This window comes from Cherax quadricarinatus, chromosome 73 (assembly GCF_038502225.1).
Source record: "Cherax quadricarinatus isolate ZL_2023a chromosome 73, ASM3850222v1, whole genome shotgun sequence".
NCBI classification, from domain to species: Eukaryota; Metazoa; Arthropoda; class Malacostraca; order Decapoda; family Parastacidae; genus Cherax; species Cherax quadricarinatus.
Window position 1 is genome coordinate 4,075,069 of NC_091364.1, and position 21,717 is coordinate 4,096,785.

Consider the following 21,717-nt stretch of genomic DNA (forward strand, 5'->3'; position numbering starts at 1 on the left):
TTACTGTTTTTCTCTACCCATTAAATTGTTTTCAGTATTTGTATTAGTTGTGATGAACTACTGAGAATAAAACATCTTAAGAACACCAGTTCAGGGCCTTCCCACCTCTTAGCTCAGTATGCCTTCTTCTGGATTCCAAATTTCTTTATTGCCATGGGATTGTCCTGGTGACTGCAGTTTATTCTGCAAGCAGCCAGTGTTAGTTAAATGCCTCTTCTTCATATCCATTAGGGAAGATTTTTTGTTGATCAACAGTAATGTTAGACAACAGTCTAACATTACTGTTGGTTAATAACAATTAGTAATGTAGATGGAGAGAGAGGCATAGACAGATATCAGTGAAAGATTTGATATTCTTTTCTTTATTAACACATGGGCTCTGGCCTGGTGGCTAAAGCTCTCGCTTCACACACGGAAGGCCCGGGTTCGATTCCCGGCGGGTGGAAGCACTCCAACATGTTTCCTTACACCTGTTGTCCTGTTCACCTAGCAGCAAATAGGTACCTGGGTGTTAGTCAACTGGTGTGGGTCGCATCCTGGGGGACAAGATTGAGGACTCCAATGGAAATAAGTTAGACAGTCCTCAATGACGCACTGACTTTCTTGGGTTATCCTGGGTGACTAACCCTCCGGGGTTAAAAATCTGAACGAAATGTTATCTTATCTCATCTTGTCCCACCAAAGCAGGGTGACCCAAAACAGAAGAAACACTTTTCATCATCACTGTCCTGCCAAAGGCATGACAACACTACATTTCAAATAAAAGAATACCTATTTATTTAATTTGTTAGTGCAGTATGTAATAAGGTGGAATTTATTATCTCCTGCAGATTAATGAGTTTGTTGAAGTTGAAGGCCGCCGCCCAAGAATCCTGGTTGCAAAGATGGGCCAGGATGGCCATGATCGCGGGGCTAAAGTGATCGCCACTGGGTTTGCTGACCTCGGATTTGACGTTGACGTTGGACCATTGTTTCAGGTAATACCTTAAGATGGTCCTTCATTTGCAGTCATTTTAGTATTCTTTATTTATGTGCCATTATCTTTATTTGGTTATCTGTTTCCATTCATGTCTGCACAAAGAAATGATGGTATGATAACACTTCAAGTTGCCAGTTTTATGCTATAATAAGTGCTGCACTGGGTCACAACTGATTTGAATTGTTTGCCTCTAAATTAAGCTTCACAAGTTTCATGGGGATTCTGGTACCTGCCTCTTTCATGCCACTGTTTATCTGTTCTCTGCTTGAAATGCTCTGCTGAACCAAGGACTTTTCAAAAATGTACAAAATTGCAAAAAGAGAATTTCTAAGTAATTCGATGCATTATTCCAACTCAGCATAGAAGAATGGAGCAGTAGGTTTTGAAGTTAACAAAATTGCTCAAATGTTTCCAGCTAATTTATTATCATTGTTCATTTTATGCACCAAGCCTGTATGGGTCATACAGTGCTATAGATGGAGGGTAAGGTATAGTGGAGGTGGGCGTTTCTCCCTGCACGAGTCTTGTGTGCCTTATTCACAAATGTGTGAGAGTAGTTTACCAAACTTGACAGCAGTGGGAAGATGATGGTCAGATTCCTGATTTTGTGATAAAAATGGTTTGTTGCATTCTGACTTGTTGCCAACAGTTTCAGAGTTGTGGAGAAAGTACTAAAAATAATCGGGGAAAGGAATAGTAATAATGGTAGAATTGCCAACAAAATATTAGGTAAATAGATACAGATGCAACTAATGTGACATTTTATTTTGGCAGCATTTCGCTTCCCCAGCTTTGTCAAGCCATTACTGGCTTGACAAAGTTCCTAGAGAGTGAACTGTTGTCACAATAAAATGTCACATTAGTGACATTAGCTGGAGGCAGTGGAGATGTCATGTCTGAGGGCAATGTGTGGTGTGAATATAATGCAGAGAATTCGTAGTTTGGAAGTTAGGAGGAGGTGCGGGATTACCAAAACTGTTGTCCAGAGGGCTGAGGAAGGGTTGTTGAGGTGGTTCAGACATGTAGAGAGAATGGAGCGAAACAGAGTGACTTCAAGAGTGTATCAGTCTGCAGTGGAAGGAAGGCGGGGTAGGGGTCGGCCTAGGAAAGGTTGGAGGGAGGGGGTAGAGGAGGTTTTGTGTGCGAGGGGCTTGGACTTCCAGCAGGCATATGTGAGCGTGTTTGATAGGAGTGAATGGAGACAAATGGTTTTTAATACTTGACGTGCTGTTGGAGCGTGAGCAAAGTAACATTTATGAAGGGGTTCAGGGAAACCGGCAGGCCGGACTTGAGTCCTGGAGATGGGAAGTACAGTGCCTGCACTCTGAAGGAGGGGTGTTAATGTTGCAGTTTAAAAACTGTAGTGTAAAGCACCCTTCTGGCAAGACAGTGATGGAGTGAATGATGGTGAAAGTTTTTCTTTTTCGGGCCACCCTGCCTTGGTGGGAATCAGCCAGTGTGATAATAAAAATAAATTAGTTGCATCTCTGTTTATTTATCTAACAGGTTGTGAATAACTGACCAAGCAGCTGAATCTTCTTGTTCATTGCTCTGAACACTGGCATGTGCAGGAATCCAGCAAAAAAATTTTTTTGAGATTACTAGAAAAACAACATAACCAGGGTTAGAGAATATCTGGGTTGGTTACTAGTAGTACAAGCATGTGTCAATGGCTACAACAATATGACAGCACATTTCTTTATTAGGAAGCTTGGCCGATTGGTAATGCCTTTCATTTGAAAGTGTGTTCATACCATCTGCTGCAGCAAAAGCATTTTAAGGCTGTTTGCTTGAGGGAAACATTAGAAGGAGCTTCGAATTTCCAATTCTAAACGTATAAATTGTTCTTCATGGGTTATCTTTGATTAGACAGTACAGCACATCTCTTTCAAGGTAAATTTTTATTCCAGTTGATTTCAGATAACTCTAAAAAATTCTATCATTTAAATGCAGTTCACAAGTATTTTATCAAGTAGTTAGATAAGATCATCTCATGCATGATCCAAAAATTCTGACATGGCAGTAACTTGCTGGAATAATTCATAAATAGTATTCCACACCTTTGAGAAGTAATATTTTGTGAAGGGATTCAGGGAAACCAGTTAGCTGGACTTAAGTCCTGGAAATGAGAAGTACAATGCCTGAACTTTAAAGGAGGGGTTTGGGATATTGGCAGTTTGGAGGGACGTCTAAACTGTCATATCTGAGCACCTCTGCCAAGACTATGATTATGTATGAGTGATGGTCAAAGTGTTGAAAAGTTTTTTCTTTCTTTTTGTATCACCCTGCTGCGGTGGGGAATGGCTGATGTGTTAAAAAAAAAATGGAGAAAACATTGGACAATATTTTGGTCTTTGCAGGACCATCATTAAATCAGAGCTGAGCAAGATTGAAATATCATCAAAAGTCTCTTCCCATTGTGGGTTATTTGTAAATCCCACTCCATTATTATTATTACTGTATTCATGGGGGAGCACTAAACCTGCAGGGGTCATACAGTGCCTGGGGAAGAGGGAGACATTCAGGTTTGATCCAGGGAAGTAGATATAGGGCCCAATTCCTTAAATCAAGATTATTATTATTATAATCAAAAAGAAGCGCTAAGCCACAAGGGCTATACAGCGCTGCACGGGAGGAAGGAAGCGAGGGCATCAGGTGGCAAAAGGGAGGTGGATGAGTAATAGGTTACGGATAACAGCGGAGCATTGGATGGTGAAAGGGTAAGGGGCAGCAAGAGATTGAGCTAGAAAGGGCTGAGGGGAGTGCGTAAGGTATCATCATCAGAGTTTGTGGAGTAAATCAGTTGTTGTCAAGAAGTCAATGAGAGAGTCAGGATTAAAGGAGGGTCCATCAGCAAGAAGGGAAGGTAAAGAGAGAGTAGTAGAACGAAGACGGCGTTGGAGGTAAATTCTGCGTGCTCGTTGATAGAGAGGGCAGTCTAACAGAATGTGGCTAATCGATACTGGAACTTGACACTGCTCACAGAGAGGTACAGGGTGCCTCTCCATGAGATACCCGTGAGTAAGACGAGTGTGGCCAATGCGAAGACGGGAGAGAGTGGTCTCCCAACCACGGCACTGATGACAAGAAGACGGCCAGTAACCTATGCTCGGTTTAATAGAATGAAGTTTGTTACCAAGCACAGTTGACCAACGTTGTTGCCAACGAGCGTGAAGGTGGGTAGCTATTGCAGCAAAATAGTCCAGAAATGGAACACCTCTATAGGAAATTGGTAGGTCATGTACTGCTGACCGCGCAGCAGTGTCTGCCTGTTCATTGCCCTGTACGTCGACATGACCAGGGACCCAACAAAAAACAATATCTTCATGCTTCATAGAGATACGGCGTAGCCAAAGTTGGATACGGAGAACTAGGGGGTGAGATGTATCAAATTTTTGAATAGCCTGTAGAGCACTAAGGGAGTCTGAGACTACCACAAATGATGACACAGGCATAGATGCGATACGAATAAGTGCTGCAAGAATGGCATACAGTTCAGCAGTAAAAATGCTAGCCGAAGATAGTAAATGCCCCCGCACGATGCTGTCCGGAAACACTGCTGCGAATCCGACGCCGTCTGAAGACTTAGAGCCATCTGTGTACACAGCGGTGGCATGAGAATGGGAGTGGAAGTGATCAAGAAAAAGAGAGCGGGAAGCCACCGTAGGCAGTTGAGCTTTCGAGCAAGGGAGTGAGAAAGAACAGACCCGAACAGCTGGAACTTCCCAGGGGTGTAGGGAAAAGTGAGATGCTACATGAACATATAAAGGTGGTAACTGAAGGGAAGACGAGTGAATGTAGGCGAAGAGAAAAGGGACGGAGCAAACAGGGGCGGCGAACGAATATAGAATGTCTACTAATATCGGTGACCATTCTATAAATGGAAGGATTGTGGAGATCGTGAGAGCGTACATAGTAGCGAAGGCAATGGGCATCACGGCGATCAGACAAGGATGGAACATTCGCTTCTGCATAGAGGCTCTCAACAGGGGAAGAGCGAAAAGCACCAAGGCACAAACGTAATCCTTGGTGATGGATAGAGTTAAGGCTAGAGAGAGTAGCAGGAGAGGCCGCGGAATAAATCTGGTCACCATAATCGAGTTTCGATAAAACGAGGGCTGAATGTAGGCGAAGCAGAGTTCGACGATCAGCTCCCCAGGAAAGATGAGCAAGGGTTTTAAGAAGGTTTAGCCGGCTGTGACAAGTTGCCTTCAGAGAGGTAATGTGAGGTTTCCAGGATAACCTACGGTCAAAGAGAAGGCCTAGAAACCTGACTGTATCACGTTCGGGGATACGGGAGCCATAGAGATACAAAGGATGATCGGAGATGACAGAGCGTCTAGTGAAAGTAATTTGGTGAGTTTTGGTACTTGAAAATTTAAACCCATGCGTGGTGGCCCAAGTGGAAACACGGTCGACCGCATGCTGGAGAGAAACTGCAAGGAGATGACAGTCAGCGCCTGCACAAGCAATAGCGAAGTCATCAACATAGAGTGATGACCAAATATTGGGTGGAAGAACAGAGGCCAAATCATTTATAGCAAGGAGAAAAAGTGTTGTACTTAGAACACATCCCTGAGGGACACCTTCAGCTTGGACGAAGTCCGGGGAAAGAACATTATTGACTCGAACACGGAAATGTCTGTCAGTTAAAAAGTTCTTAAGGAAGGATGGTAGATTGCCTCGGAGGCCTAAGGAATGGGCCTGGGCCAAAATATTATACCTCCAAGTTGTGTCATATGCCTTCTCAAGGTCAAAAAATATGGCAATAACTGAGTGATTATTCGCAAAGGCATTACGAACATACGTATCCAAGCATAGTAAGGGGTCTATGGTAGAACGACCCTTACGAAAGCCATATTGACTAGCGGAGAGACTGTTATGTGTCTCTAAATACCACATTAAACGTTGATTTACGAGATGTTCCATCACTTTGCAAACTGCACTAGTAAGAGCGATGGGACGATAGTGGGAGGTATCATGTCCTGTAGTACCCGGTTTGCGGAAAGGGAGAACAATGGCAGATTTCCACAGCTGGGGAAGAACTCCTTGTACCCAAATAAGATTGAAGAGGTGTAAGAGGACTACAAGGGCTGACCGATGTAAATGTTGTAACATACGAATATGAACGTCGTCAGGTCCAGCTGCCGATGATCGGCAAGCTGAGAGCGTTGCCTCTAGTTCTTGAAGTGTAAAAGGCACATTATACTGTTCTTCTCTGAGAGAAGAAAAGTCCAAGGGTACTAACTCTCTGGCAGACTTTGAGGAAAGAAACGAGGGGCATAGATGGAGCCCCCGGGAAATACGGACCAGATGTGTGCCAAGTTCAATGGCAATGTCGAGAGGGTTTGCTACATCAACACCAGCGACCCGTAGAACAGGAGCCGGGTCAGGAGAGTATTTACCACTCAATTTCCTCACTTTTTTCCAGACTGCACTCATAGAAGCAGAGGTGATGGTGGAAACATAGTCTCGCCAACAAGTGCGTTTAGCTTCACGGATGACACGGCGAGCGATCGCACGCTTCTGCTTAAAATCAAGAAGTCTCTCAGCGGTTCTATTGTACCGGTACCTGCCCCATGCAGCGCGTTTCAAACGTACTGCACGAGCACAAGCAGGAGACCACCAAGGCACGCACTTCTGAGAATGCCTGCCTGAGGTTTGGGGTATAGAATGAGAAGCTGCGGTATAAACTGACGTCGAGAAGAGGTGTAGGAGCTCATCAATGGAGGATGAAGAAGGAACCTCACTAAAAGCAGTGAGGTGTGAGTAAAGATCCCAATTTGCCCGATCAAATTGCCAGCGAGGGCTACGGAAAGGTGGTGAATAGGAAGAAGTAAGAATGATTGGAAAATGATCACTGTCATGTAAGTCCGGTAGAACAGACCAGGTGAAGTCTAGTGCAGTGGAGGAAGAGCAGACTGATAGATCGATGCAAGAGAGAGTATGAGTACGAGGATCAAAATGGGTGGGAGTACCCGTATTTAAAACATGGAGGGGGTGAGAGGCGAGAAAAGCCTCCAACTGGATGCCACGTGAGTCACAATGAGACCCCCCCAGAGGAAATGGTGGGCATTAAAATCACCAAGTAACAGAAGTGGTGGTGGTAAGGATGAAACAAGAAAGGCAAAGTCTGGGATAGAAAATGCTCGAGAAGGAGAGAGATATAAAGAACATATTGTAAACCACTTATTCAAGTGGATACAGGCTGCAGTGTAATGCAGCAAGGTATGGACAAATAGTTGACAGTACGGAATATCATTGTGTAGAAGAAGGGCACTTTCATTAAAGGTCCCATCTGAGAAAGGATCCGAAGAATACAATAAATTATAGCCTGAGATAGGTTGGAAAACAGGGGTTAGAAAAGTCAACATGTGGTGGCATTGGAAGACGTTCAAGTAGCGAAGGAACGGAGCAGTGCGAAGAATGGGGTTGTGAAGATGGAGGAGAGGGAAGAGAAGGAACAGGAAGTGAATCAGTGTCCATTGAAGGTTTAGTCTCTGCAATATATGTATTCTGAAATGGCTTCAAGTGTTTCTGAATTCAAAGATGTATGGGAGATCATATTGGAGATAGAAGGAGGAGGGTGAGTAAAGATTGGGACAGTAATGGACTGTACCAAAGTAGAGGGGGAGGGAAGAGTGTAAGGGACTGGAGATGAAGTGTGGGGGGGGGACAGAAGAGGCAGAAACCTGGGAGGTGGCAGAAGAGGGAGAAACTTGGGAGGGGACGGGGGTGGAAGGCATAGTACGAGGAGGAGGGTGAATCTCCACACTTGTAATAGAGCCAGAGAGAGGGAAAGAACTAGGTACAGAGACTGGAAAGGTAAAGTGTGGAGGTGGAGGAAGGGAAGGAAGGGGCAAAGAAGATTTGAGCAATGTGGATTTTTTGGACTTCTGAGAAGTAGAGGGGCGATTGGTATTAGGTGTCGTACAAGGTCTTGTCGATACTGGGGCTTGTGAGGAAGGACGCGAAGATGTGAGAACAGACTGAGTTGTAGTCGGGACGTCAGAGCCAAGGACAGCAAAAGGATTAGATGCCGGAGTGGCTATGGGAGGGGTAACAACAGAGGAGGCTGCAGAAGATGGGACCTCAGAAGTGGGGGGATGTTTGGAAACACGAGAATAAGAAACACGCGGTAGTCTTCCTTGGAGGCGGAGATGAGCAACTTCCATAGCATAAGGGAGACCTTCTGCCTCTTTGAGGCAACGGATTTCACGTTCATTTAAGTAGACCTGGCAACGGCGGGAGTACGAAGGGTGAGCTTCATGACAATTAAGGCAAGATGGAGGTTGACTGCAAGATGTATTAGAATGGTCGTCGGCACCACAGACTGGGCATTCGGCCATAGATCTGCAATATTTCGCTGGGTGACCAAAACGCCAGCAATTTCTACACTGTTGCGGTGTAGGTAACACCTTTCGAACTTGTAACCGATGTCCCGCGACATATACAGAGGACGGGAGTTCTCGGCTGTCAAAAGTTGAACGAGCCACATTGCAAGGGTAACGTCTCCGCCCCCGGGCAGGAAGGACATAAGTGTCTACTTTGAGGATTGGGAGATCCTGGAGTTCCAGCTGTTCAAGAATGTCATTGCCACATGACTGGAAATTCTGTCGGACTATGGTATGGGGCAGAATGACAGTACCACTACAAGAATTGAGAGAAAGATGTTTTTCAATAGTGATAGGAGTAGTATCGATATTCGAAAGGAGAGAAAGATCATGAGCTTGGGTAGCATTCTGGACAGTGACGATGCGCGTACCGCTCTTGAGAGCATGAAATGAAATATCTCTACCAACATGACGCAGGAGCGCTTTGCCAATACTATGGTCAGAAAGGTAGGCAGAAGAAGAAGTTGGTCTTAAAGTAAAGAATTTAGTCCATTGTGTGGTCCGAAACTGAGCGTGGAGAGGGAGTGCTAGACGTGTCGGTCTTTTCCGAGTAGAATGGGAAGGTAACGAAGGAGCATCATCAGGAGATTGACGTTGGCGTTTAGGAGTAGGACCAGAGTTGGTCCGGCGTGAAATGGGCGGGCGATTCGAAAATTGCCGTACTGTAGAGGGAGAAGCCGGAAGCATAGTCAAAGGAGAGCTGAGTTCAGACAAATCGAAGGAGTCAGTCGAAGCCCCGGTACCTGAAGCAGGTGAGGAAACAGCACCAGTAAGAGGTACAGGGGCATCAGGAGTGTCCGAAGAGTGGTCTAAACACAAGGCAGGGTCAGAATGGGGTGCGGTATGAAGAAGGGGCCCGGGAGTAGTGGGTTCATGGATTGGGTTCTCCATGGTTAGGTTACTCCTTTGCTTTTTGTTTTTAAGAAAAAAAAAGAAAGAAGAAAAGAAAATAAAAATAAAAAAAAGAATAAAAAAAGGGGGGAGCGGGGAGGAATAGTTCCCAGGAGGAATGAAAGGGCCGGAAATCTCCCTCCGTGCCCAAGAGGACCTCAGGACCGCTAGTAGCGCAGATGCAGCATGGAACCTGTGCCATACCCTACCCTTCATGCCAGTAAACCAGCAATCCGGGATAGCAACCTCACATCTGCCGAGCTACCTCGGTGGACAAAAGAGAGGGCGGCCGGATATCTGCCACAAAGCATACCTCCTTCGGCCACCACCCCCGGAATCCGAAAGGTGGCTTCCAGAGATACACCCGTCACCCGAAAGACACCCAAAGCTACTCCGGGATACCGGAGAGGGATCAGGACATCCCCAGGCGATCCAGATTCCACGGCAAACTACGCCACCGCCAAGAACCTCAACGGAATGGGATGGACCCCGGTGTCCTTTCCCCTACCTAGGAACTAGCGCGCCTGTGGGAGAAATCCCAAAGGCCAAAAAGAGGAAGGGCAAAAGGGAGGGGTGGGGAGGAGGAGGAGGAATGGAAAAAGGGGAGGATGGGATAGGGGAGGGGAGAATGGGGGGTAATTAGGTTCGGTCTGAGGAAGAAGACCGACAGGTCTAATTCCTCAGACCAAGAGCCTCTTCACCACGCCAAGGAGCCCCCCTTGAAGAGGCCTTAAATCAAGAGCCCCTCACTAGCATTAAGGAGTAAATCTCACTCCAGTAATGTAATATCACTGTACTTACTTAATCTTGCACTCGGAAGGAGGGGTGAGGAAGTTGTAGCTTTGAGCCATCTGAACTGTGGTGCTTGCATCCTTTTGACAAGACAGTTACTAAATGACAGTGAATGTGATGAAGATGGTTTTGAAAGCCGATAAGTTGAAGAATTAGATACTTGTGCAACATTTGGAATCTTTACTGAGAAAACGTTTCACCAGCCATTCTTCAACTTGTCGGTTTTCAAAACCATTTTCATCACACCTGTGAGACACTGCAACATCTTGGGATCTTAATACACTGGCTCGCAAAATGTTTCCTTAGTCAAGATTCCCAAATGTTGCACAAGTGTCTCATTCTTCGACAGTGAATGTCTTTTTCTTTTCCTTTTTTTTTGCATCACCTTCCCTGGTGGGAGACAGCCGGAGTGTTTAAAAACTTGCATTTGGATAGTTCATTTTTTCTCTTCCATCAGATGCTGTATAAATCCTTATGCAAATCTACACTGTTCTTTCTTTAAGGGTGTATCTTGATACCAGTGAAAGGCTGTTGGTCCAGGAAGCTTGGATCCACCTTCCCTCATGACCTCCCATTCGTTAGGTACTGTTTGCCCTTGCAGGTTTATCGCTCCCCCATGAAATTAATGATAATATTCATTAGCTTTTTTGCACTGCTTTTTTTTTTTATACTGTTTTAAGGATAATTTAAAGAAATGCCACTTGTAAAGAATGTATATTTTTGGCTAGCTTGCCACCATTTATCACAAGCAAATATCACATAATACAAATTTTCTTTCGTAGAAATAACTTTGCCTTAGGTTACCTACAAAATAATTGCATAATTTTAACTTCATTATATAAATGAGAACCTTTAAGCCTATTTAACTTTACTATGTACATTAATGTATTTTACAGTGAGCTCTGCAGAACTCTCTAAAATGCTTATCTAGAAATAGAAATTAAAACAGTTTATTCCCACCCTATATTTCTACTTGAAATAAGATAAGAATCAAATTAACTATATGTAAAAGTATAAATATACAAATCTGTTGACATGTGGTCTACCTATTTTGAATTGTATTTACATATTTTTCATAATCTTCATGTAAATTAGAGAAAGCTTATGACAGTTGATGCAGATGCATACACAAGATTAAGTTAAAAGAATCCGATCTGAGGAGTTTGTTAGAAGTAAAGGGTTTATCTAGAGGGATTAGGCATGAGGTAGAAGCTGAAGAGATGTTGACTTGAGGTCAAGTTGAGGTAGGAAGTGAATATTTGTTGTTGAAGTGAGTATTTAATATTAATGGATTAGTGATACACTCTTGTGGAAAATTAGGTTTATGAATGATTTAAGAGAAACACTTTTGCAGGCCTACTATCCCAGATTTGTCAGGTCATTCTCAAATCCAATCCTTCCCATTCACCAAGAGACTTGCTTAATGCAAACTCCCTCTATGACTTTAAAAGATACTAATCTATAGCATTAACCATGATGTTGATTTTACACCTTTACTAACCCTCAACTTTGCTATCCCCAGCCCATTCAACTTTACCCACCTCTTCACTGTATGATCCATAAGAGTTTGCCATGTATTGTTAATATAATACCATGGTTGGTTAACATACTTATAAATAAGGTTATAAAAACAGTGAATCTTAGGGTTTTGAGAAGAGGTATGGGATTAAGATAATGAAAGTGGGAATTGTCACAGTTGCTCTTTGCTGATGACACCTTTTGGGAGATTCTGAAGAACTTTGCAAAGATTGGTGGAGGAATTTTGAAGGGTATGTAAAAGAAGGAAATTAAGTGAACATAGAAAATAGCAAGGTGATGGGAGTAACAAAATGTCTAGAAAATGAAAATCAGATTGGAGGGAATATGGAGGAAGTGAATGTATTTGGACATTTTAGAGTGGACATGTCGACAAATGCAGCTTTGAAAGACAAAATGAATCACAGAGTAGACAAGAGAAGAAGATTGGTGGTGTTGAAGTATCTATGGAAAGAAGAAAGTTGATGGAGGCAAAAATGGGGAATATATCAGAGTATAGTGGTACCGACACTGTTGTATGCGTGTGAGGCATGGGTTTTAAACTTTGCGGTGAGGCGGAGACTGGAGGCAGTGGAGATGCATTAGCAATTTTTTTGTGTGGTGAGTATTATGCAGGCAATTAGGAGTTTGGAGATTAGAAGATAGTGTGGAGTTATCACAAGTATAATTCAGAGACTGAGGAAGGGTTGTTGAGGTGGTTTAGGTATTGAAAAAAAAGATGGGGCAGAATAGGGTGACTGAGAGGGTTTATAAATCTGGGGTGGAAGGTTAGGGAACAACTCAATAAGGGCTGGAAGGAGGGAATCAAGATTGAAGTGGAGACAGATAATTTTTATGGCTAGACATGCTATTGAAGTGCCAGCAAAGAAACATGAAGGGATTCAGGGAAACTGGTTAGCCAGACTTGAGTCACAGAGGTGGGAAGTGCAGTTCCCACACACTGTAGGACGGGTGAGGTTGTTACAGTTTAGAGGGTCACCTGAACTGAAATATCAGCAGTGAATGACTTTCCCCCCCTTTTTTAGGAGGTCACTCTACCTCAATGAGAAAATGCAATGTTAAAAAGATAACAGTATTAATAATAATGATAAAAATAATTAATTATAGAACTGACATGAAGCTGGCATAGTCAAGCGGAATGAATGAATGGAAATGGCAGATTGAATGAGAGCCATATAACACTGTGGAATATGATGGCTGTCCTGAGGGAGTACATATTCAAGAGGAGTGTCCTGAGGAAATACCTGGGTGAAAGGGATGCACTGAGACAATACCTATACAAGAGATGCTGTAAAATTACTTGTGTGAGAGGGATACTGTGAGGGAGTACCTGCATGAGAGAGAGAGAGATGCTGTTCAGCTGTACATATATTGAAGTGTTGCAGAAAAATGTACCAAGACCAGACTTTGTGGATCCTTTTTAAGCAGTGTAAGGAGACATTAGGCTAACTAGTTAAAAACAAATACAATTGATGTACAGGGTACAGATATGCTGTAATTTCATTTAAAAAATAGTGAAATAAAGTTGTCTAGTGAACACCATTCACCCCATTCCCCCCTTTTCTTCACTTGAGAATGGGAGCCCAAATATCTTGTAATATGTAAATATAAAACTTGTGCCAAGACATCAAAATAATGTAGAAAGGGATAAGTTTTATTTTCACCTGACTGTTTTTTGGAGGTAGGCAGTATTTTATACAGGGTGATGATTATAACTGGATTGAGAAATTTCTGCAAAGATGAAGAATATTATACACTCCTACAGTAATATAGAGTAAATAATAAAATAAATACAGGAAATGGAGAAGAGATATAAGAAATCTAATTGCATATCTGTATATTTTATGAAACCTCACTATTATTCTCCCTGAGGTCAAAGTGTTAAATCACTGTGGACAAATCACATAGAATGATTCTGTATAAGCCTTCCCGTCTGTGTGTATCATGACCATGTGTCCTGAGTGAGCATCACTAGTGGTCTGAGTGGTCATATTTGTGGGAGTTTGGACGGCTGTGGACTGAGCAACGGTCACATGTGGAGTTATGACATGACTGGCAACTTGGGTGACTGCTGGAGTTGATATGATATGACTGTTGCTGGGAATGCTATGTGAAGCTCCACTGTTTGCTGAGATGGTATGAGCTGTTAAGTTACCTTGAATGTTATGCGTACTTACGCTATTTCCTGAAATTGTATGTGTTGCCATGGTATTGGCTGAGATAGCTTGGGCTGTCATACTATTACTTTGAATAGTGTGGACTGTTGCATTACTGTGTGATGGTTGAAGGCATGTCCCTAGAGTTGTTAGGGGAAGATTAGTGTTTATTTGATTATTAACTTGAACTGCATGCGTAAAAGAGCTTAAAGCCTGTGTTGACTGATGTGGCTGGTGAGCGGTTGCATTTGATGTAGACGATGGTATGGGTGTAGATATGTTATTAGGCGTAAGGTAAGGTGGAGTCAACCTGTCACTGTGTTGGTTATGTATACCAAGAGGCTGTTGATGAGTGGGACAGGACAATACCTTAATGTAATTGATCATATGGTCTATGAGAGCATCCTGTTCATCTGAATAATTATCACTGGCTGACTGAGGCGTGTCTAACACTGGAAGACGAGTTGGTCTATCATATAAAAGTTTAAATGGGGAGCCAGGAGTATTTTTTTGATGAAATGTTCTATATGCTAAAATTACATGATGTAAGTAAATATCCCAGTAATACTGATTTTGATTGCTGTATTTGATCAAGGCACCACACAAGAGAGAATTATAACAGTAGTGTTCAGGATACCCGTTTGATTGAGAAGGAAGTAGAGCAGATATTCGTATAGTAATGCCCATTGTTGAACACATTTTTTCTGTTAACCTAGCACAAAATTCATCATGATTGTGTTTCGTCATTATTTCTTCAATGGACCCGTGACGGCATATAGTTTCAGCTAGGAAATTTCCAACAGTGTCTGTTGTAAATTCAGATACTGCCAGTGCTTCTACCCACTTTGTCACACAGTCTGTCAATATGACAATATATCTTTTTCCCTTGTGTGTTTCACTCAGTGGTCCAATAACATCAAGACCACAGTGTGCCATAATGTGATCTCTGAGCACTAATGGCTGTTGCATAGTTTGCTGTGGTACAGCAGTTTCACATTTAAATACACTACATACAGGTTCCTGGGGAGACGGAACACTGGGTTCTAAAATATTACCAATTACATCTAGTCCTATCTGCTCAATGGCCTTATCTACAATTTTCTCCGTTGACTTTAGATAGAGTCCTCCATCAGATTCTGCTTGAGCTGTGCTGGCATGTCGCAACGAATTATTTTGCTGATTACCTTGTTCAGTACAGGTTTGACATTCTATCTTGACATAATAATGAACATCTTTTGCTATTGTCTTCCAGTAGTAGTTGGTGCTGATTTTTTTAAGTCTGCAAAGATATACAAATATGGAAAAATATGTATTAAATGTATCATTGAATAAAAGAAAGAAATATTTCCTATTATATTGGACACTGAACTGCAATTTCTAATGTGAAGCATTTTGCATTACAAGCTGACCATATTGCTACAATAGCTCATTAAACAGGTGTATGTGCTATTGCAGTAATTTTATCCAACATGACACGATTTTTAAACTGGAGGATCATTTTAAGTAATAATATAGTGCAGGATATTAACTTTTATGTTTTAATTACTGTCCCATACATTATGAAAATTTTCCTCAGTAAGCACGTTTGCCTGTTTGGAGCCAATTAGTCTATTTGAAACTTAATGCTGTGGGTTTAGCACTTTTTTTTAAAAGCAAAAAAAAAAAAAAAAAAAAAAAAAAAAACTCACGTCCTGTTGATTCCATGATGCCGCCCGTCTGGCTGTAAGTGGCTAGATTCAATTATTTTTCTTTTATCCTTGACGCCCCGTACTGCTTCAAGCGCCCCATACTTCTTATGGTTGTAATAGAGCTGGTCCTTACAGTACGTAAATGGTCGACACTTCTTTCGCCAGTTGCTGCGGCTGTCTTTGCTCTTGATGTTCTCTGGGTATTTGCTCTTTGAGAGATAGGTCAGTATCTCGTCAAATTCTTGTTCATCCATTGCTGTGGATCCATGGAAATTGTGGTATGTAATTAAATCATTTCTTTATATATGCAGCTAACATACAATCTTTATTAAAAAAAGCTATTTTAAGAACATAAATGAAACTGTTTGTGAAACGTGAAAGATTTTTTTTAAAACCGGTAAAACTAATCAAGAAACATTCAATTATTTTAGAAACTATCATTAAACTTTTTGATGTTTGATTATGCTTCTAAAATACAACAACTTTATCAGGCAAACACACAAAGTATATTAAGTACGAAAAATTCAGTCTAAACTGTTAATTACATTGTAATCTTAAGTTAGCCTTAAGCTTGCCTGAAATGCTCTACATAACTGGGTTTTCTGCATGTACAAATAAATGCTACACATCTCTGTACAAATACCTGGAGGGGGTTCCGGGGTCAATGCCCCTGTGGCCCGGTCCGTGACCAGGTCTCATGGTGGATCAGGGCCTGATCAACCAGGTTGTTACAAACACTATCATGCTGAAATAAAATTATTTAGATGACTGTCAGCTCAGTAGTAGAGCATTCCATCTCAAAACTGAAAATGCTTGGGTTCATATCCGGAGCATGGCAAGACATAGAGTTCATACATTGGCTTGTGTACAGTCAGCAGTAATAGCCTGGTTGATCAGGCCCACCAGTATACCCCAGGTATACTCTAGGAAGAGTTAGTAGCCTAGGATGCCACAAGAAAGCTAAGCAGTGTGGCTCATTTACAGTGGGATCCTTCAGGATGTTTATTGGGCCCTGGTAGGCAACGCTCTCACCTCACACACTGAGTGTCTGTGGTTCAATCCCCAACCAGGTGGAAACATTGGGTGCATTTCCTTATACCTGCTGTTACTGTTTACCTAGCGAGTTAGGTACAAGGGTGTTAGTGGACTGGTGTATTATTTACAGTGCCCCGTAGCCTGGTGGCAAAAGCTCTCGCTTCATACGGTGAGGATCCGGGTTCAATTCCCGGTAAGGGTGGAAATATTGGATGTGTTCCTTACACTGGTTGTTTATGTTCACCAATCAGTAAAATAGGTACCTGGGTGTTAGTGGACTGGTGTGGGTTGCATCCTGGGACAAAACTGACCTGCATAACAAGCAGCTTTCTATATAGTTGTATGTCATTGATGTCAGCTAGGCCTGTATACCTTGTACATGTACTTGTAGTAAATAATTGCATTTTTATAATCAAGGGGGGAGCTCTAAACCTGTAGGATTATACAGTGCCTGTGGGGGGATGTGGAAAGTATTCAGGCTTAATTCAGGGAACTGGAGCACAGACCCAATTCCCTAGATCAAGAGCCCCTCACCAGCGTCAAGGAACCTTCCTTGAGAGGTGGACTGGTGTAACGTACTGGAGTATACCTGGAGAGTTGTTTCGGGGGTTAATGCCCCTGTGGCCCGGTCTGTGACAAGGCCACAGGGTGGATCAGGGCCTGATCAACCAGGCTGTTACTGTTGGCTACACACAAATTGATGTAGGAACCACAGCATGGCTGATCAAGTACTGACTTTGGGTGCCTGTCCAGAGCCTTCTTGAAAACAGCCAGGGGTCTGTTGGTAATCCCCCTTATGTATGCTGGGAGGCAGTTGAACAGTTCTGGGCCCCTGACATTGTGTTCTCTCTTATCATGCTAGTGGCGCCCCTGCTTTTCATTGGGGGGATGCTGCCGAAGTAGTGTACTCACCAGTACACGAGTGAGGGCAGCAGCAGGCAGCCCTCCAGGTGAGTTACATGGAGGCAGTGTACTCACCAGTACACGAGTGAGGGCAGCAGCAGGCAGCCCTCCAGGTGAGTTACATGGAGGTAGTGTACTCACCAGTACATGAGTGAGGGCAGCAGCAGGCAGCCCTCCAGGTGAGTTACATGGAGGTAGTGCACTCACCAGTACATGAGTGAGGGCAGCAGCAGGCAGCCCTCCAGGTGAGTTACATGGAGGCAGTGTACTCACCAGTACATGAGTGAGGGCAGCAGCAGGCAGCCCTCCAGGTGAGTTACATGGAGGCAGTGTACTCACCAGTACACGAGTGAGGCCAGCAGCCCTCCAGGTGAGTTACATGGAGGTAGTGTACTCACCAGTACATGAGGGCAGCAGCAGGCAGCCCTCCAGGTGAGTTACATGGAGGTAGTGTACTCACCAGTACATGAGTGAGGGCAGCAGCAGGCAGCCCTCCAGGTGAGTTACATGGAGGTAGTGTACTCACCAGTACATGAGTGAGGGCAGCAGCAGGCAGCCCTCCAGGTGAGTTACATGGAGGTAGTGTACTCACCAGTACATGAGTGAGGGCAGCAGCAGGCAGCCCTCCAGGTGAGTTACATGGAGGTAGTGTACTCATCAGTACATGAGTGAGGGCAGCAGCAGGCAGCCCTCCAGGTGAGTTACATGGAGGTAGTGTACTCACCAGTACATGAGTGAGGGCAGCAGCAGGCAGCCCTCCAGGTGAGTTACATGGAGGTAGTGTACTCACCAGTACACGAGTGAGGGCAGCAGCAGGCAGCCCTCCAGGTGAGCTACATGGAGGTAGTGTACTCACCAGTACATGAGTGAGGGCAGCAGCAGCCCTCCAGGTGAGTTACATGGAGGCAGTGTACTCACCAGTACACGAGTGAGGGCAGCAGCAGGCAGCCCTCCAGGTGAGCTACATGGAGGTAGTGTACTCACCAGTACATGAGTGAGGGCAGCAGCAGCCCTCCAGGTGAGTTACATGGAGGTAGTGTACTCACCACTACATGAGTGAGGGCAGCAGCAGGCAGCCCTCCAGGTGAGTTACATGGAGGTAGTGTACTCACCAGTACATGAGTGACGGCAGCAGCAGGCAGCCCTCCAGCTGAGTTACATGGAGGTAGTGTACTCACCAGTACATGAGTGAGGGCAGCAGCAGCCCTCCAGGTGAGTTACATGGAGGCAGTGTACTCACCAGTACACGAGTGAGGGCAGCAGCAGCCCTCCAGGTGAGTTACATGGAGGTAGTGTACTCACCAGTACATGAGTGAGGGCAGCAGCAGGCAGCCCTCCAGGTGAGTTACATGGAGGTAGTGTACTCACCAGTACATGAGTGAGGGCAGCAGCAGGCAACCCTCCAGGTGAGTTACATGGAGGTAGTGTACTCACCAGTACATGAGTGAGGGCAGCAGCAGGCAGCCCTCCAGGTGAGTTACATGGAGGTAGTGTACTCACCAGTACATGAGTGAGGGCAGCAGCAGCCCTCCAGGTGAGTTACATGGAGGCAGTGTACTCACCAGTACACGAGTGAGGGCAGCAGCAGGCAGCCCTCCAGGTGAGTTACATGGAGGTAGTGTACTCACCAGTGCATGAGTGAGGGCAGCAGCAGCCCTCCAGGTGAGTTACATGGAGGTAGTGTACTCACCAGTACATGAGTGAGGGCAGCAGCCCTCCAGGTGAGTTACATGGAGGTAGTGTACTCACCAGTACATGAGTGAGGGCAGCAGCAGGCAGCCCTCCAGGTGAGTTACATGGAGGCAGTGTACTCACCAGTACATGAGTGAGGGCAGCAGCAGGCAGCCCTCCAGGTGAGTTACATGGAGGTAGTGTACTCACCAGTACATGAGTGAGGGCAGCAGCAGCCCTCCAGGTGAGTTACATGGAGGTAGTGTACTCACCAGTACATGAGTGAGGGCAGCAGCCCTCCAGGTGAGTTACATGGAGGTAGTGTACTCACCAGTACATGAGTGAGGGCAGCAGCAGGCAGCCCTCCAGGTGAGTTACATGGAGGTAGTGTACTCACCAGTACATGAGTGAGGGCAGCAGCAGCAGCCCTCCAGGTGAGTTACATGGAGGTAGTGTACTCACCAGTACACGAGTGAGGCCAGCAGCAGGCAGCCCTCCAGGTGAGTTACATGGAGGTAGTGTACTCACCAGTACATGAGTGAGGGCAGCAGCAGCCCTCCAGGTGAGTTACATGGAGGTAGTGTACTCACCACTACATGAGTGAGGGCAGCAGCAGGCAGCCCTCCAGGTGAGTTACATGGAGGTAGTGTACTCACCAGTACGAGTGAGGGCAGCAGCAGACAGCCCTCCAGGTGAGTTACATGGAGGTAGTGTACTCACCAGTACGAGTGAGGGCAGCAGCAGCCCTCCAGGTGAGTTACATGGAGGTAGTGTACTCACCACTACATGAGTGAGGGCAGCAGCAGGCAGCCCTCCAGGTGAGTTACATGGAGGTAGTGTACTCACCAGTACATGAGTGAGGGCAGCAGGCAGCCCTCCAGGTGAGTTACATGGAGGCAGTGTACTCACCAGTACATGAGTGAGGGCAGCAGCAGCCCTCCAGGTGAGTTACATGGAGGTATTGTACTCACCACTACATGAGTGAGGGCAGCAGCAGGCAGCCCTCCAGGTGAGTTACATGGAAGTAGTGTACTCACCAGTACATGAGTGAGGGCAGCAGCAGCCCTCCAGGTGAGTTACATGGAAGTAGTGTACTCACCAGTACATGAGTGAGGGCAGCAGCAGCAGCCCTCCAGGTGAGTTACATGGAGGCAGTGTACTTACCAGTACATGAGTGAGGGCAGCAGCAGGCAGCCCTCCAGGTGAGTTACATGGAGGCAGTGTACTCACCAGTACATGAGTGAGGGCAGCAGCAGCCCTCCAGGTGAGTTACATGGAAGTAGTGTACTCACCAGTACATGAGTGAGGGCAGCAGCAGCCCTCCAGGTGAGTTACATGGAGGTAGTGTACTCACCAGTACATGAGTGAGGGCAGCAGCAGGCAGCCCTCCAGGTGAGTTACATGGAGGTAGTGTACTCACCAGTACATGAGTGAGGGCAGCAGCAGGCAGCCCTCCAGGTGAGTTACATGGAGGTAGTGTACTCACCAGTACATGAGTGAGGGCAGCAGCAGGCAGCCCTCCAGGTGAGTTACATGGAGGTAGTGTTGTGTCTCCTGAGTTTATTCTCCCGTGGCCCTCCAGCGCTGCCAACCCCGTCAGCTCCTTCCTGTCCCTGCTGTTCCTTCCCTCTCTCACGCTTGCCTCCATGGCGGCGTATGAGTATGTGCAGTAAGGTGAGGGAGGAGAGAGGGGTGAGTTAGGGTGGGTAAGGTGTTAGTTAAGGTGTGGGGGGCCGAGGGTCGGGATGTGACAAGGTTGGCATGACATCACTACGCCGCCGCCATTGGTCCTCACCCATCACCACTACCAATTCCTCTTTTAAACTCCTCACACTACCACACGCTTCACGTACCTTCTACCTGTCTACCCAAGATGCAGGTAGATATTCTACACTCAGGAATAGTAGTACTAGCCGATTGTATGTCGGTTAAGGTCAGATTTTAAGACGTCTGGCCAAGATGATGTCTTTGGTAATGCTGATTTTCTAACAAGAATTTAGCCCGATGTTAAGTTCGCGTTTACACCTATAATACGCAAAATAAAATTAATTTTACACTTTTTAATTAAGCCTAACATGCTCGTCTTATAGGCATAAAATCCTTTATAACTAGAGCCTAGGTAAACGGAATATTGTTAGTTTCTATTGTGTTATTGGTCTTGATTACAGTATGGTGGCTGTGTTAAGTTCACCCCCGAGCCAAGACGCTCACTTCACAAATATTCACTATTATTATTATTGTAATCAGAGCTAAGCCCTAAACCCACAAGGGTCATACAGCGCTGCTGGGTGGTGTGTGTTAAATAAGAAATATGCGAGGATCAGAGACCAGTGAGGAGTGTGCTAGGGGCTAGAGGTTGTAGGAGTGCCAATGAGAAAATATAATTAAAATCGCAGTAATAAGGCAGTTGGTGTCAAAAAGTCGAACAGGGAGTCTGCGTCAAAGGTGGAAAAATGGGCACAAATGCAGTATATTGCCAATAAAGGCTACGTTTTGCCAACATTCTGTACTTCCTCGAGCACCTTACACCGCCCCTACTAAATCCTCCTCTCACATGTGCAACATCTGGGTATCTTTATTGTAGACGTTTCGCCAACCATTACAAATTCAAGGACATAATTGGAAGACAGCCTAGACTGAGGGATGATTACCTCATCTTTTGTATATAGTTC

At 44.8% G+C, this 21,717-nt stretch overlaps 2 protein-coding genes across 6 annotated transcripts in view; one reads left to right on the forward strand and one right to left on the reverse strand.

The window, feature by feature from the left end:
• LOC128701137 (methylmalonyl-CoA mutase, mitochondrial) overlaps positions 1 to 21,717 on the forward strand; it is a 54,159-nt gene that overhangs the window by 19,741 nt on the left and 12,701 nt on the right. For 2 of the 3 annotated variants that reach the window (XM_053794729.2, XM_053794730.2), the window contains exon 14: positions 831 to 977. In XM_053794729.2, coding sequence (XP_053650704.1) covers positions 831 to 977 — 147 coding nt within the window. Of the gene's footprint in view, positions 1 to 830; positions 978 to 12,699; positions 12,826 to 21,717 lie in introns of those variants that run through there. The other variant, XM_053794731.2, reaches the window with a different exon arrangement.
• On the reverse strand, positions 10,755 to 21,704 carry LOC128701138 (uncharacterized). Of its 3 annotated transcripts, none has more exons than XM_070100566.1 (3): positions 20,532 to 21,704; positions 15,437 to 15,692; positions 10,755 to 15,027 (listed from the first exon to the last, which is right to left on the reverse strand). In XM_070100566.1, the coding sequence occupies exons 2-3, from the start codon at positions 15,688 to 15,690 to the stop codon at positions 13,479 to 13,481; spliced, it is 1,803 nt and encodes a 600-aa protein (XP_069956667.1). In that variant the 5' UTR covers positions 15,691 to 15,692; positions 20,532 to 21,704; the 3' UTR covers positions 10,755 to 13,478. The 3 variants fall into 3 exon arrangements, with proteins under 3 accessions (XP_069956667.1, XP_069956668.1, XP_069956669.1); XM_070100567.1 differs by lacking the exon at positions 20,532 to 21,704 and adding an exon at positions 17,516 to 17,574; XM_070100568.1 differs by lacking the exon at positions 20,532 to 21,704 and adding an exon at positions 16,080 to 17,446.